A 13981-nucleotide genomic window follows, 5' to 3' on the forward strand; every position below is an offset into this window, starting at 1 on the left:
ATTCTTTTTAAGCAAAATAAAAGGATTAAGGAAATGTGTGTGTGTGTGTGTGTGTGTGTGTGTGTGTGTGTGAAAACAAATGGATTAACCAAAAACTAGAGAGTTAAAATTATTATTCGAACAAACACTGGTTGCGTAACTCCTTGGTCTGCCTAAAGCATAGATTCTCAACGTGTGGTCCTGAACCAGCAAGCAGCAGCCAACAGCATTGTCTGGGATTTGTTAAAAATGCAAATTGCTTGGGCTACACTTCAGACCCCTGAATCCAAAAGTCTGGCCCAGCAACTTGTGTTTTAATAAATCCTGTGGGTGACTCTGCTGTACGCTTAGGTTTGAGAAACATTTCCCTAAAGCATGTTTTCTTTTTCTTTTTTTTTTTTCAACGTTTATTTATTTTTTGGGGGACAGAGAGAGACAGAGCATGAACGGGGGAGGGGCAGAGAGAGAGGGAGACACAGAATCGGAAACAGGCTCCAGGCTCTGAGCCATCAGCCCAGAGCCTGACGCGGGGCTCGAACTCGAACTCACAGACCGCGAGATCGTGACCTGGCTGAAGTCGGACGCTTAACCGACTGCGCCACCCAGGCGCCCCCTAAAGCATGTTTTCTTAATGGTGACACATTTGGGGTAGGATAATTCTGTGCTCTATATAATACTGCCCTTGCATTGCAGAACATGTAGCATCCCTGGTCATCACCCAATCATAATGGACAGCCCAAATGCTCCCAACCCCCCTTTTTGGATACTCCTTAGGGAGAAAACTATTGTATACACAATATCAGATCATAAGTCAAATTCCATACGTATCTACTCTCTATCCGCTTTACCACAGTTACATATTTAACACCACTTAAGACTTAACATGTATTTTACAAAATATCTATGCTAGAACTTCTCCGTTCCTTTAGTCAAATGTTACAGCTTTAAAATACAATTTATTTTGATTGCGCAATACACATCTCATTAACAACAGCAACAACAACAACAACAACAAAATACATTCCAAACTAGTAGTCTCCTTCAAGTAAAATCTCTGACCTATAACTGTACCTCTCATAAGAAGCAAGAGAAGGAACCCAGTTTCATGGCCAGATCTACCAGTTTTTAGTAGATCTTCTAAGACTACGAAGGCTCAGCTTTCTAGCTGCTATAATGAAAAATATCTACCACAAACTCCTGAACTATACACTTGGACAAAAAATTACAATAGTGTATAAAAAAACAACATGAGAGTCTCATATAACCAGAGTCAGCAATATTTTGCAAGCAAAATTCCTGGTTGTTACTGATATCAAAGAATAAATATTTTAAAATCGGAATATTTATAAATAAAAATAATACTATAAACAAAAATTACTACTTATTTATAAGTATGGAAATGAAATGTAATGAGCAATTTTTTTTACGCTAACAGATGTTATATTTTCACCATATCATAAACATTTTTCTTGAATGATTAGTACGTATAAACTAAACTAATGCTTCGTATGGAAATATAGTTCTAAGGAAGAGGGAATAAACATTTGAAACCCGAAAACAAATTCTGAGTATTTCAGGTTGCCTTTTTTTTTTTTTTTTTTTTTTTTAAGAAAGAAACATGTTCTTAAGGAAAGAAAATGTTGAGTAAGAAAGAAGAGAAACTTTAGAAATCTAATTCATAGCTAATTACACATTTTATAACCATGAATTATCAGTTACTAAAAAGTTTAAACTTATGAAATGAAAACTTACAATTAAGAGACCAATGTCCACTTCCTTCTTGGTCATAAAAAGTTCTCTGATTTTTTCACATCGCAAAATGTCCTTATTAATATATTTGGAGAAGTCATTCGCAGGCTTGCCATATTTACATGGCATTATAGATGTATGGTTGGGTCCACAAGCATATAGATAAAAGGCCTCCTGTGAATCAATCTTAGCTCCTGAACAAGAAAATAAAGTTCTTTATTTATCATACTCCAACCAGAATTTTTCATAAAAAGCAAGAAATCAAGAGTTAGTTATTTTTGTCAGATTCTTTTATCTCTATAAAATTGATAAAGTCTCACATTCCAAATTGGTGTCATGAGCAAATAACCTATGCCAAGTATGGACGGGAAATGAATTAATACACATGAAGTTAACTGTGAAGCTTGTGATAAAATAAAATGATAAAATTTCTATTTTTTCCTTCAGATAGAAAACAGTTACTTTGGTTTTGTTTTGCCTTTTTTAAATAAATGGAAACCATACTTCAGTAAATTCTTTTTTGAAATAAATATGAATCGATACCTCATTCCTCCATTCTTCTATCTATTCAATAAACGCTGCCTGAATGCTATTATGTGCCAGGTTTAGTGATATACATTTTTATTTTTATTTTTAAGTTTTTTAGTGATATATATTTTTAAATCCTATATTTCTTTTTTTCCCTAAAATTTGATATTCTTACAGAATCTACTAAAATTGGGCTGCCTGGGTGGCTCAGTTGGTTAAGCATCTGCCTTTGGCTCGGGTCATGATCTCATGGTCCATGGGTTCGAGCCCTGTATCGGGCTCTGTGCTGACTACTCAGAGCCTGGAGCCTGCTTTGGATTCTGTGTCTCCTTTGCTCTCTGCCCCTCCCCCACTCGTACTCTGTCTCTCTCTCTCTCTCGCAAAAATAAACATTAAGAAAATTAAAAAAAAGAATATACTAAAATTATAAGTGAGAGAGATAATCATTCTAAGTTTACTTGTCAATACTGTATTTTCCTAGATTATAAAACAAAATTGATTTGATATGCGCTTCCCTTTTGGGGGAGGCTGGTAGGAGGTATGACGTACACCCCTGCATTAAACATATATATCAATTCTAAGAAACATCTATATTATAAAAATGTTGAAATATTTTAGAAGTGCATCTTGGTATCCAGGAAATGTAATACTTACTAAGTACAAGTGAAGGAATAGGGATTAATATCCTGGATTATTATCCAGGATAATTTGCTAGTTTAATACTTGTTAACTGAAAGAAGAAACTGGAAACGCTTTGAAGGAAAAAAGTATACCGTTGAAGAGGAGTAAATTTCCCAGGTCCCATTTTCCAGCCAATTGCAAAAACTCTTCTTGGGATGATGAACAGTGGCCAATCATGCAAAATGTTTTATTGCTATCAGATGACAAGCTTGTTCTTCTCGGAAGCATAAAGTCCAAAGTAACATCAGGTTTCCTGTGTTAAAAACAAAGTTAAATCAATTACTTCAGTGAGGACTTGAATAGTTTAAAAGTATAAATGTTTAATAATGGGAAGTTCTTGAACAATGTTCTCGGTTCAGTATCAAACAGTTGGTGATGGGGAGAAAGAGAGTGGATTCTGCTGTCTCCTGGTCCCCAGTGCTAGCAGTACACAAATTCCAGAAAGAGGGGAGTAAAATAGACATGCCTGATGGCCCTGCAGCAGGCCATGGGAGGAGGGACCGGACACCCGAGGCAAGTTTTCTTTGCCATTCGACCTCAGCACATGCGCCTTCCTGGTTTACAAATACAAACCAACCACCTCCCCCTAATTTTACCAAGAAGTCTCCCACCTTGGTAAACCATTCCTAAAACATCACCTTCTATGAAGCCATCAAAGACTACTCAGAAAAGGAGTATCATTTCTCAAGGTTTCGTTCTGACTAGCCACTGAAATGCAATGCTTTTCTACATTTTCTATCTTTTTCAATGCTCAGTCATAGAGTTTGGGTTAGTCTGTTGTATTTATAGGAATCCTTACAAAAGACAGAGTAGGAAAAAGTAAACTGACACTTCCTCAAAGAGAGACACACATGACGAGAGGATTTCATCATCCAGTTGGAAGTCCGGAGTGCCAAGTTCTACCCCTTTTGGGGGAATATTTTAAGCTGCATATAAAGATAATGAAGGTAACTTATAAAGGCAAAGTTTGTGAATAAGATAAAGACTTAGAATATGCTAATGTTCATAGAATTTACCAAGAAATTCTATGTTGGTATGTCAATTTATTTAAATTTAAAAACTTTTCCCTAAGGCTTTCTGTTTTATATTTAACATAAAAATGTAACTATTTTAATAGAAATATTTTCTGATAAAAATGTGAGATAACTTTTTTTTATTGAGGTATAACAGACATACAGCAATACAGTGAGATCATTTCCAGATTGCATGCATCTTTCTTGAACCAAATACATGGCCGTGACCGAAACACTATTGCCACCTATTGGCAGTATGACTTAATACAGTTTTTAAGGGTAAAGAACACTTTGCAAGATGAATTCAACAAATGTTAAGTACCTACTATGTGCCATATATTCCTACCACATTTGTGTGCTGTTCATTAAATAAGAATATAAACTATTAATAATTTGTTTTCGGTGTTACATGCTATTGAAAATGTTCTCCTGAAATATATTATTTATAGAAATTATTCTACTAATTCAGAAAGTGCCAAGTTTAAATCAACAGAATAATATATTCGACCTTGGTCACTTGCTCGTTGCTCTCTTAACAGATGAAATCATCACTTTGTACCAATGGCAAAAAAAAATTCCTTCAAAGTAATGTAGAAATATATGAATTGCTATGCTCACCAACCATCCACAATGAACATCTAAACCCTCATTCTGAACATGCTAGTTAGTTTATGACTCCTATACCTGTCAGGTGGTCTGATTCAGAAAAAGGCTGTTGGGGTGGCAAAACACAGGGTTCTAAGGCATGGGCTGTATCTGGGTTCAGGTTTCAGCTGTACCCCATACTTGTGGCATGACTTTACCCGCTCTGGGTCTCTCTCAATTGCCTCATATGTAACATAGAGAAAACAATATACTTTCTTCCTAGTGTTGTCAGGAGGACCAAATGAGGTCATCCGTGTGAAGCGTTTCATACAGTTCCTGCCACATGTTGAGAGCTCGTGAAATGAGGAGAGGGTCCATGAGAAAGAGGCTCGCTAGGCACAGCCCTGTCCCCAACTCCAACTGACCTAACTCAAGGTTCTGAAAAAAAATTTTACTAATTGCTTGAAGTCTGAGAACTCCTCAGAAAATATTTTATTTAGAATATGGAAGCTTCAATGACATATTTTCATGGATTTTTTGAAATGAATAAACAAAAACTGAAGCCTTGGTTTTGTTCCCAAAGCCTGTTCTTTCCTGTGGTGGACCCTGGGGAGGGACTCCCCTAAAGCCACTCACAAGCCCCCTGTCCTCTCCCTTCCTCTGGCATTGAGGCTGGACAGCTCTAAGTAGTCAACTTGACAGCCTCCCTTCCAGCAATGAGCCAGCACACAGCTTTCCCTTGGCTTCCACGGGCCTTCCCCTCTGCCTGGAAGGCTCTGCCTCTCCCCTGCTCAGAGCACGTCCCGTCTCCCCTCGAGGTCTCAGCTTAAATAATCCTTTCCCAAAGACGCCTTCCCTGATCTACCTTTTAAGTAGCAAACCTGATATTTTCTCTCTGGGGACCTCCACAGTATCTGTCATGATTTGGATATAATCATTTCATTGTGTTTGCTCCTTGTCTGCTTCCCCATTAGACTGTGAGTTCCAAGAAGGCATGGAACCCAAGTCTTTTTTTTTTTTTTTATATGAAATTTATTGTCAAATTGGTTTCCATACAACACCCAGTGCTCATCCCAGCAGGTGCCCTCCTCAATGCCCATCACCCACTTTCCCCTCCTTCCCACTCCCCCCCCGCCCCATCAACCCTCAGTTTATTCTCAGTGCCAAGTCTTGTTTACCATTGCCCTCAGGCCTGATACAAGCACGCTGGGCACACGGCAATTCCTCAATAAATATTTAATGGATGAACAAATGAGTGAGTAAGAATCGGCTCATTTATGCTAAGGGCATATGTTATTTCTGTGGTCTTATCTACTTTGAGGGATTTTTAAGAGAATTGGGAGATAATGCATGTAAGGCACCTAGCAAAAGGTGTGCAACATAACAGGTATGAAATATTTTATAGTCCATGCGATTAAATCTAGCCTCCTCATCTTGACATGCATAACTTGCCTATCAGGTAGCATGACCACACCCATTGCTTTTCTTTCTCATTACTGAACTCAGACTCTTCCTTCCAGCCAGCTTGATCCTGTCCCATGCTGCGCCACTATCCAATTCTGTATCCCCTTTCATGGTTACTTCATTCATAAAATACTTCGCAACTCTTACAAATCCAAGATACTTTATAGTTCTCTCTGGCTTATTTTACATTAAGATATTCCAGAACACAACTCTTATTAACTTGACCCACAATTCTCCTGGTCGGTAAAAATCACACAGTATACCTGAATCTATCACATGGCATGTTCTAGGACCCCATTTTAATCTATTACGTGATACACACTAGCTTAAATTTTGCTCCGGTCATTCTAATTTCTTTTGAAACCCTGACTTAATTTAGGTCTTAGCATTATTATCCACTTAATTGAAATAATTCCTTGTGGATTCATTTTATAAATTTGTAGGCATGAAAGACCAAACTATAGGTTCTGTTCCTTGATCTATCATATATTCTATATAAACATCTAAATGTCAGTTTTCTGCATGTTCCCTCAAACCCAAGTATTAACTTGCATGAGAGATTAATTTTGTATTAAAGTGATACACAGGAAAAAGTATCCGACTCTGACATAGACTCCTGCATTAACATACAGCACATCGTATCTATAGTTTCCTGTGATCTGCTTCAGAAGCTATGACAAACTAAACTTAAAATTTTAATGGAAGTTAGTAAGTATTTACTAAAAACGTTTCCTACCTCTGCCCAGAGATCCATATGGAGATTTTCCCATGGTTATTCTTCTTCCCTTGGGGCTGCTGTAGGTAGGTGAGGACCAAGTGTTGCCATTTGCTGGGGACGAAAATATTCTCCTGTGATTCAACCTGTGCCAGTAAAATAGCTTTCATGTCATCGTTTGAATCCATGCACATACTACAAAAAAGAGAAAAAGTATAGGCTGAAAACATGAAATTTCTGATCTCAATATTTAATAAATGTCTAATAGCTATAATTCCAGGTATTTGAATTAGATTAAAAATCAGTTCTATTTTTTCTAAAGTTTATTTATTTTGAGAGAGAGAGAGAGCGAGAGCGAGCGCACAGCAGGGGAGAGGCAGAGAAAGAGGGAGAGAGAGAATCCCAAGCAGGCTCTGCACTGTCATTGCAGAGCCCAATGTGAGCTTAGTCTCACAAACCATGAGATCATGACCTGGGCTGACATCAAGAGTCAGACACTCATCTGACTGAGCCACCCAGGTGCCCCCAAAAATCAGTTCTGTTTTTTTTTTTTTTTAATGTTTATTTTTGAGAGACAGAGAGAGACTGAGCACGAGCCAGGGAGGGACAGAGAGGGAGGCACAGAATCCCAAGCAGGCTCCAGGCTCTGGGCTGTCAGCACAGAGCCCAATGCCAAGGTTCGAACCCACGAACCATGAGCTCAGGACCTGAGTTGAAGTTGGAGGCTTAACTGACTAGGCCACCGAGGTGCCCCGGTTCTATTTTTAAACTAATTTGAAAAGTCAGTAGGTCTTTGTTTTACACCATAAAATCTGCTTAGTTATTTTATTATATTATTACCTCAATTCACGAACTAAAATAGATGAAGCTCATTTGCCGGTGTGAATAATTTAGGCATTGATTTTCAAAATTCAATTTGAAAAAAAAAATGTATTGTTACTATTTATTAAATGTTTTACTTTATTTATTTTTGAGAGAGACAGAGCAAGCGGGAGAGGGGCAAAGAGAGAGGGAGAGAGAGAGAATCCCAAGCAGGCTCCGCACTGTCAGCACGGAGCCTGATGTGGGGCTCGAACTCACAAACCGTGAGATCATGCCCTGAGCCGAAACCAAGAGTGGGACACTTAACTGACTGAGCCACCCAGGTGCCCCTGAATTGTTACTATTTATACAGTCATTGCCCTTTTAGAAATTACAGTGTAATTTTTGGTTCATACAAAAATTAATACATGTTGTACATAAATGTCTAAATGCCAAGATGTACTAGGGGGTCTATCCTACTTGGAGGGATTGCTGAGAGAATTAGGATATAATGCATACAAAATACCAAGTAACCTTTATAACAAAAAGCATATACCCTCTAAATACCAATTTTTGTTTAATGTTTTATAAAAATTGTATCATACTCATTCAATCCAACGAAAAGATTTGTATACCAGTTAACAAAAGAGGTAGGAAAAAAAGACAAGACTGCAAGAAGAATTGAAGTTTATCAGGTAATGGCTATTAAACATATAATCTGCACGGAAACCAGCTGTCTGATAATAACATCTTAAGGCGATTGCAATCTGATAGAATATTTCCATAGATAAGACTTCAGTGAGCATGGGTCTAAAATCTAATTGAGAATTAACATAATCTACTTTCAGAGTTTAGTTATAGATTTTTGGAGAGAATAATATATTGTTACAGAGGTGGTATTAATACTTGTTAGAATGTATCTTTTTAAAAACAGTTTTCTGATTTGCTGTAATTATCTTTATTAGCTTTCACATCAATGTCTCATCTAAATTATTTAAATACGCGATCTATTCGCAGGGGGTTGAGGATAATCGATACCGGAAGATAAAAGTGCCATTGCGGGCATCAGCCCACACTTGCATCATCAGAGCTTTGGATCCCAAGGAAATCATATGAATACATCCTTCTTCTATGAGCTTTTCACCAGGATTTATGTACTCGGCACCTTCCAGTCTGTTGTTCTCTATGATAAAAAGACGTTAGAATAATCAGTAAAGCAGTTGATAAAATGAGGGGAAACGTGAATTTAAAAGAATACAGAGCATGGTTGTTCATTTGCAGTAAATTATTTACCTGGATGTTCCAAACAATATTGCCAAATTTGAGATGTTAATTCCAAAAAAGCACCAGGAGCGAAGACAGTAACTGGGTACACTGGAAGTTATTAAAGTCTTCAAAATATACGATAATTAAGGGCTAATTGTGGGAATGAACAGATCATTGTGATGTCACTGTGGTGACCTATGACAAACCGTGCCACATTTCTCTTATTGATTGGATTCGGTCACTCTGACATTACAGACCCTGGCCCACAGAGCACACGCCACTGTCACATGCACGACCAAAAATCATCCTATAATTATTACAATAGCATGATTTAAAAAAAAATTGATTGTTGAAAAATCGTGCTGTTTGAATAGATTCTTTGTTTAGACTCCCTGATGAATCATCTTTGCATATAATTGCTAAGTGATTCTGAAACTCTAAAATGTTATTCCAAGGCAAGCTAAGGTAATGCCATATGCTTTGGGCTATCTGGTTATTCATCTTGACTTCAAGTGGTTTCTCACCACACTGAATCCTCAAGCCATCTACGCTGTTACTACACTGCCTGACTTCACATAGAGCTATGTTAATGAAGATGCACCAAAACACAAAACGCGTGTCCAAGGGCTCAGACTTTCAGAAAAGATGAACACTACCAGCTGTTAGACTGCTTACATATTTGTTGCCATTTTCCGACAAGTATAAACACCACCAATTTTTAAGAATATTCCCCCTAAATTCATTATTTTGAGGACTATTGCCCAAGATACGAGATGTATAGAGAATTCATATCTGATGTGCTACTAATGTTTCCATATCAAATCTGATGTTGCATAAATAAAAGACCAGAACAGAAACCAGTGTGCACCCAGCTACTGTAAAGTAGAAATATAACAAATAGTTAATACAACAATCTTCTGAGGTAAATTTTATTGTCCCCATTTAGAGGGTGACAGAATTGAGGTGCTGAGAGATTAAGTAATTTGCTCAAGGTCACAAAGTTGGTTTAGGGCAAAGGATGTGTCATCACTATAATGTCTTCTTCATCTCTCCCTTCAAAATTTTGGTATATATACTATTTTTAAATGTTCTTTTTTAATGTTTATGCAGAATTGTCATTCTAAAATACGTGTCTTCTAATATATTTCTACAATAAAAAAATTTTTTTAATTGCCCACTACTCCACTTTTTCTCAGGTCGTTGTGTACACTTATTTCATTTTATCAGAGACTGTCTGCATTGTGATTGCCCCCACTTAAATCTGAGAAAGAGATCTGCACAGTTTACAGTACCGGAGTGGCGCTCAAGCTCTGAATTAAATATAGGTGAGTCTAAATCCCTCCCCATCACTTACCAGCTATATAAACTGGTCATGCTGTTTCGTATCATCTGTGAATATGGACAGTGCGAGCACTTACCTTACTGAACTGTTGTGAAGATTAGATTGAAAACGTAAGTAGAAAGAGTGGGGCAAAGTAATGCACATACAGAAAGCACTCAATGTACATGGGGCAGCGGCAGAGCTATCAATCCTTAGTGGCAAAGTTCAACTCACAAAAGGAGATGCCAGAACTATTTGTTTTTGTTTTGTTTTGTTTTAAGTTTGGCTTCCTAGGCTAACCCGCAAAAGTGCACAAGTACACTATGCTAACAACACGGAAATGTGTCTGGAGAAGTGGATTCCGAGTTCCAGCTGCGGACATCAGGTGACACTTCTCACTCTCCCATCTTGACAACGTCATTAAGGATTTCTTTTCTATCAGTGTCAGTGGCGGAGGACCTTGCCCGAAGGCCTAGTGTTCCGAAGCAGGGAGCCAGTGGGATGCGTCAGCTTTGCCCCGGGAAGAGCCCCTGCGGCCAGGACCTCCATGTGACCCCTAACCAGCTGTCTCATCCAGTCATTTCATCCACCCCATGCACCCTAACAATTAGCCGACCTGCTTGGCTTCTCACCACCATAAACTGCTTTTTAACGAACAGGTCCTTCCTGCCCTCGTCATATGAGGAACCAGACCCAGTTTCGTGGCGGCAGAACAGAGATTGGATCGGTTATAGAAAGTACTGGAATGGAAATGATTCTAACCGTGGAGAAAGGCTGGCTCACTCAAACGCAATGTGACAGGAACTAGGAGAGGGGCACTGCGGAACGATGTGGCGCGAGGAGGAGAGCTGAGGTAAGAGAGAGAAAGGAGATGAGATGGGGGCTCCTGGGGCCTGGGGGGAAGGGGACAGAAGGACAGAAGAGTGGCTCTCGGGCTTCTTCCTTTACTTCTCTCACACCAGGAATCACCCTAATCCAGTGATGGGACCAGGAAAGAGGCAGGAAATGGGGCTGGTGATCCCCCACGGCAGTTGTACACGTGGGGGTCCCTCCGCCGCAGCCCCCACCTCCAGCCCCAAGGCCAAAGTACAAAAGAAAGTAGGGTTTTTGAAGCCATCTCACCAGCCAGGCTTTGGGGAGGCAGGGCCTGCCATCACTAAGGCACCTAGCACGAAGAACATGTCTAGAGCCAGTGAGGAATCCCCATGTCCTTACAGCTCAACCCAAATGCCCACGTGAAAAAGCTCAGTGAAACAGACAACAGATAACAGCGGGAACATCATACCTGCGCCATCCAAACTACTGTCCCGCGACATTAAGGACTTGTTTCTTTTCTTTATCTTCTTTCCTTTCTCCATGGCACTCTCCGCTGCGTGGATGCGCTCCACGCTAAACCACAGTGAGACGCTGAACCCTTCTGACAGGTGTGGCCAGCAGTTCTGCCCCAGCAACGGCAAGTGCACTGGGGCTACGTGCCAGGAGGAGAGCAGCCGCTGGGGGAAACTTTCACTGTCGGCCTCTTTCCTGCTCTGCGAACTCTGTGCTCTCCGTAATAATCCCAGGGCCTTACTGTTCAGAATCCCAGGACTCCTCTGTGACGAAGCGCCATTGCTGAAGTTTGGCGTATGCAGTAAAGGGAAGGTTAGATACTGTGAAGGGCTCATAGCAATGTCGCCTTCGATAATTTTCAGAATACCCAAAAGAAGAACTTCCTAGAGAAAAAGCAAAACAAAACGTCAGGATCATGTTAAGGTACATAATAATTTTGAAATTCTGGTTATAAAGGACAGTCTGTGCTGCCAGATTCTCTGTCTCCCTCTCCCTCTGCTCCTTCCTTGCTCTCTCTCTCTCTCTCTCTCAAAAAATAAACGAAAAAAACTTTTTAATAAAAACAAAAGAAATTAACTACAGTAATTATATCTGGAATCATTTCTACCAAAGAAAGATGTTTATTTCTAAGTAGACTATAGTTGTTTCTCTCAATTTTACTTTTTATTTTACTTTATTTTATTTATTTATTTTTTTAGAGAGAGAGAGAGCATGGGTAGGGGAGAGGGGCAGAGGAAGAGCAAGAGAGAATCCCAAGCAGGCTCCACATTAAACGTAGAGCCTGATGTGGGGCTTGATGTCATGATTTCTTGGATCGTGACCCAAGCCAAAATCAAAAGTCAGACACTCAACTGACTGAGCCACCTGGGTGCCCGTCTCTCAATTATTTTTAAGTGAAGCACAGAACCAGACACCTGACAAATTCTCCAGATTTCTGGATGATATTTCTAACATGACTGACTTCATAAAATTGAGTGGCTCAATTACTTTCCAACTTACTTTACATGAGTTTTCCCTAATCAAATTAATTTTCTTTCATCTGCTCTTGGTAAAACAAAATGAGTGTTTTTAGGTTTTCTTTATAAATTACAAATTTTTTGTTAAACTGAAGTGTAGAACTGTAGAAGAGACAAGAGAGGAAACGAGCATCTAATTAAAGAGAAAAGTAATGACTAAGGAGACAAGTAAAAAAGTAGAAAAGAGTAACCTAGTACAATGCCCTACCAATTATATGCCCTATGCATAAAATAACAGCTAACATTGATGATGATGATGATGATGATGATGATGACGATGACGACGACGACGATGATGAGAAATGCACTCAGGGAAAGTAACAGAAACATTTCAGGGTGCCTGGGTGGCTCAGTGGGTTAAGTGTCCGATTTTGATTCAGGTCATGATCTCAAGGTTTGTGGGCTCGAGCCCCATGTCAGGCTCTGTGCTGACAGCTCAGAGCCTGGAGCCTGCTTCGGATTCTGTGTCTCCCTCTCTCTCTGCCACTCCCCTACTTACATGCTCTGCCTCTCTGTCTCTCTCTCTCTCTCTCAAAAATGAATAAACATTTAAAAATGTTTCAAAAAAGAAACACTCCAAACTACAGTCACCAAATGTCTACATCAGTGGTTTTTAACCTTGTGCTCCATAGAGTCCTCTCAGGGTCCACAAGCGGGAGTAAGGTGGGGAAATGGGCAGGGCTCAGTGACATTTAATCTTGCATCACAGAAAGTAGCTCCCAGGTTTTCTGTTTGATTTGCATATGCTTCCAGTCAAGGTCTCATTATAAAAATGAGTTTCTCGGCAAAGAACAGTCTAAAAGTCACTAAGTTACACCAATGGAAAGAAGTGATACAAGATACCTCAAGAGTAGATACTAATTTTCTAAAAAAAAAAAAGGATAATCCTTAAAATGGTAACAACTACTCATAATTAAGTTCTCTTTAGTAATTAAAATTACTTGGCATTTCTTAAGCACAACAACTGGGGGTGGGATGAGGTAATGGGACCATGATCCCAACGATAGGCTGGTTAGCCAAAACTGAAGTGAAACAGTTAAAATGTGGGCAAATAATAAAATGATTGAGAATCTCACACATAATAACATGGAGTTGACTGTATAATAATTACCACAACAAAAGAGAGAGCTTAGTGATTTCCAAATAGGTTTTAAAATATAATATTAGGTATCTGTGAAAAAAAATTAAATTATAGCATATTTACTGTACAAGGAGATTTCTCCAGAAATATTCTCAAAAGAAGGGTTAGCTCTTCCGAACACGTTCTTGAGCTCATCAAAGATACCAAAAGATCCACCAATACTCTTTGGCATGCTAAATTAAAGAAAGATAGGGGGGGGGGAAATTAAAGCCAATACAAAATTAAAGACACAGAACAAACAATTTCACTGAAAGGGATCAAATACTAGTTTCACATCTTCAGTGGATTATAAACAATCTAATAATCCAAAAATGTGCTGAAAAAATAGCAATATGATTAAATGCAAACCAACCACCCAGTGACAACCCCCCCACCCCCACTTTTCTTAAAGAT

The 13981-nt window shown here is 39.0% G+C and overlaps 1 protein-coding gene across 9 annotated transcripts in view; it reads right to left on the reverse strand.

Moving 5' to 3' along the window:
• The window catches only part of LYST (lysosomal trafficking regulator), a 191017-nt gene that overhangs the window by 100223 nt on the left and 76813 nt on the right, over positions 1 to 13981 (reverse strand). For all 9 annotated transcript variants that reach the window (XM_053207470.1, XM_053207473.1, XM_053207475.1 and 6 more), the window contains 6 exons: positions 13652 to 13761; positions 11388 to 11814; positions 8554 to 8698; positions 6736 to 6909; positions 3030 to 3190; positions 1732 to 1922 (listed from right to left, as the gene is read on the reverse strand). In XM_053207470.1, the coding sequence (XP_053063445.1) occupies positions 1732 to 1922; positions 3030 to 3190; positions 6736 to 6909; positions 8554 to 8698; positions 11388 to 11814; positions 13652 to 13761 (1208 nt within the window). The remainder of the gene's footprint in view (positions 1 to 1731; positions 1923 to 3029; positions 3191 to 6735; positions 6910 to 8553; positions 8699 to 11387; positions 11815 to 13651; positions 13762 to 13981) is intronic.

Source organism: Acinonyx jubatus, chromosome D2, assembly GCF_027475565.1.
Source record: "Acinonyx jubatus isolate Ajub_Pintada_27869175 chromosome D2, VMU_Ajub_asm_v1.0, whole genome shotgun sequence".
NCBI lineage: Eukaryota > Metazoa > Chordata > Mammalia > Carnivora > Felidae > Acinonyx > Acinonyx jubatus.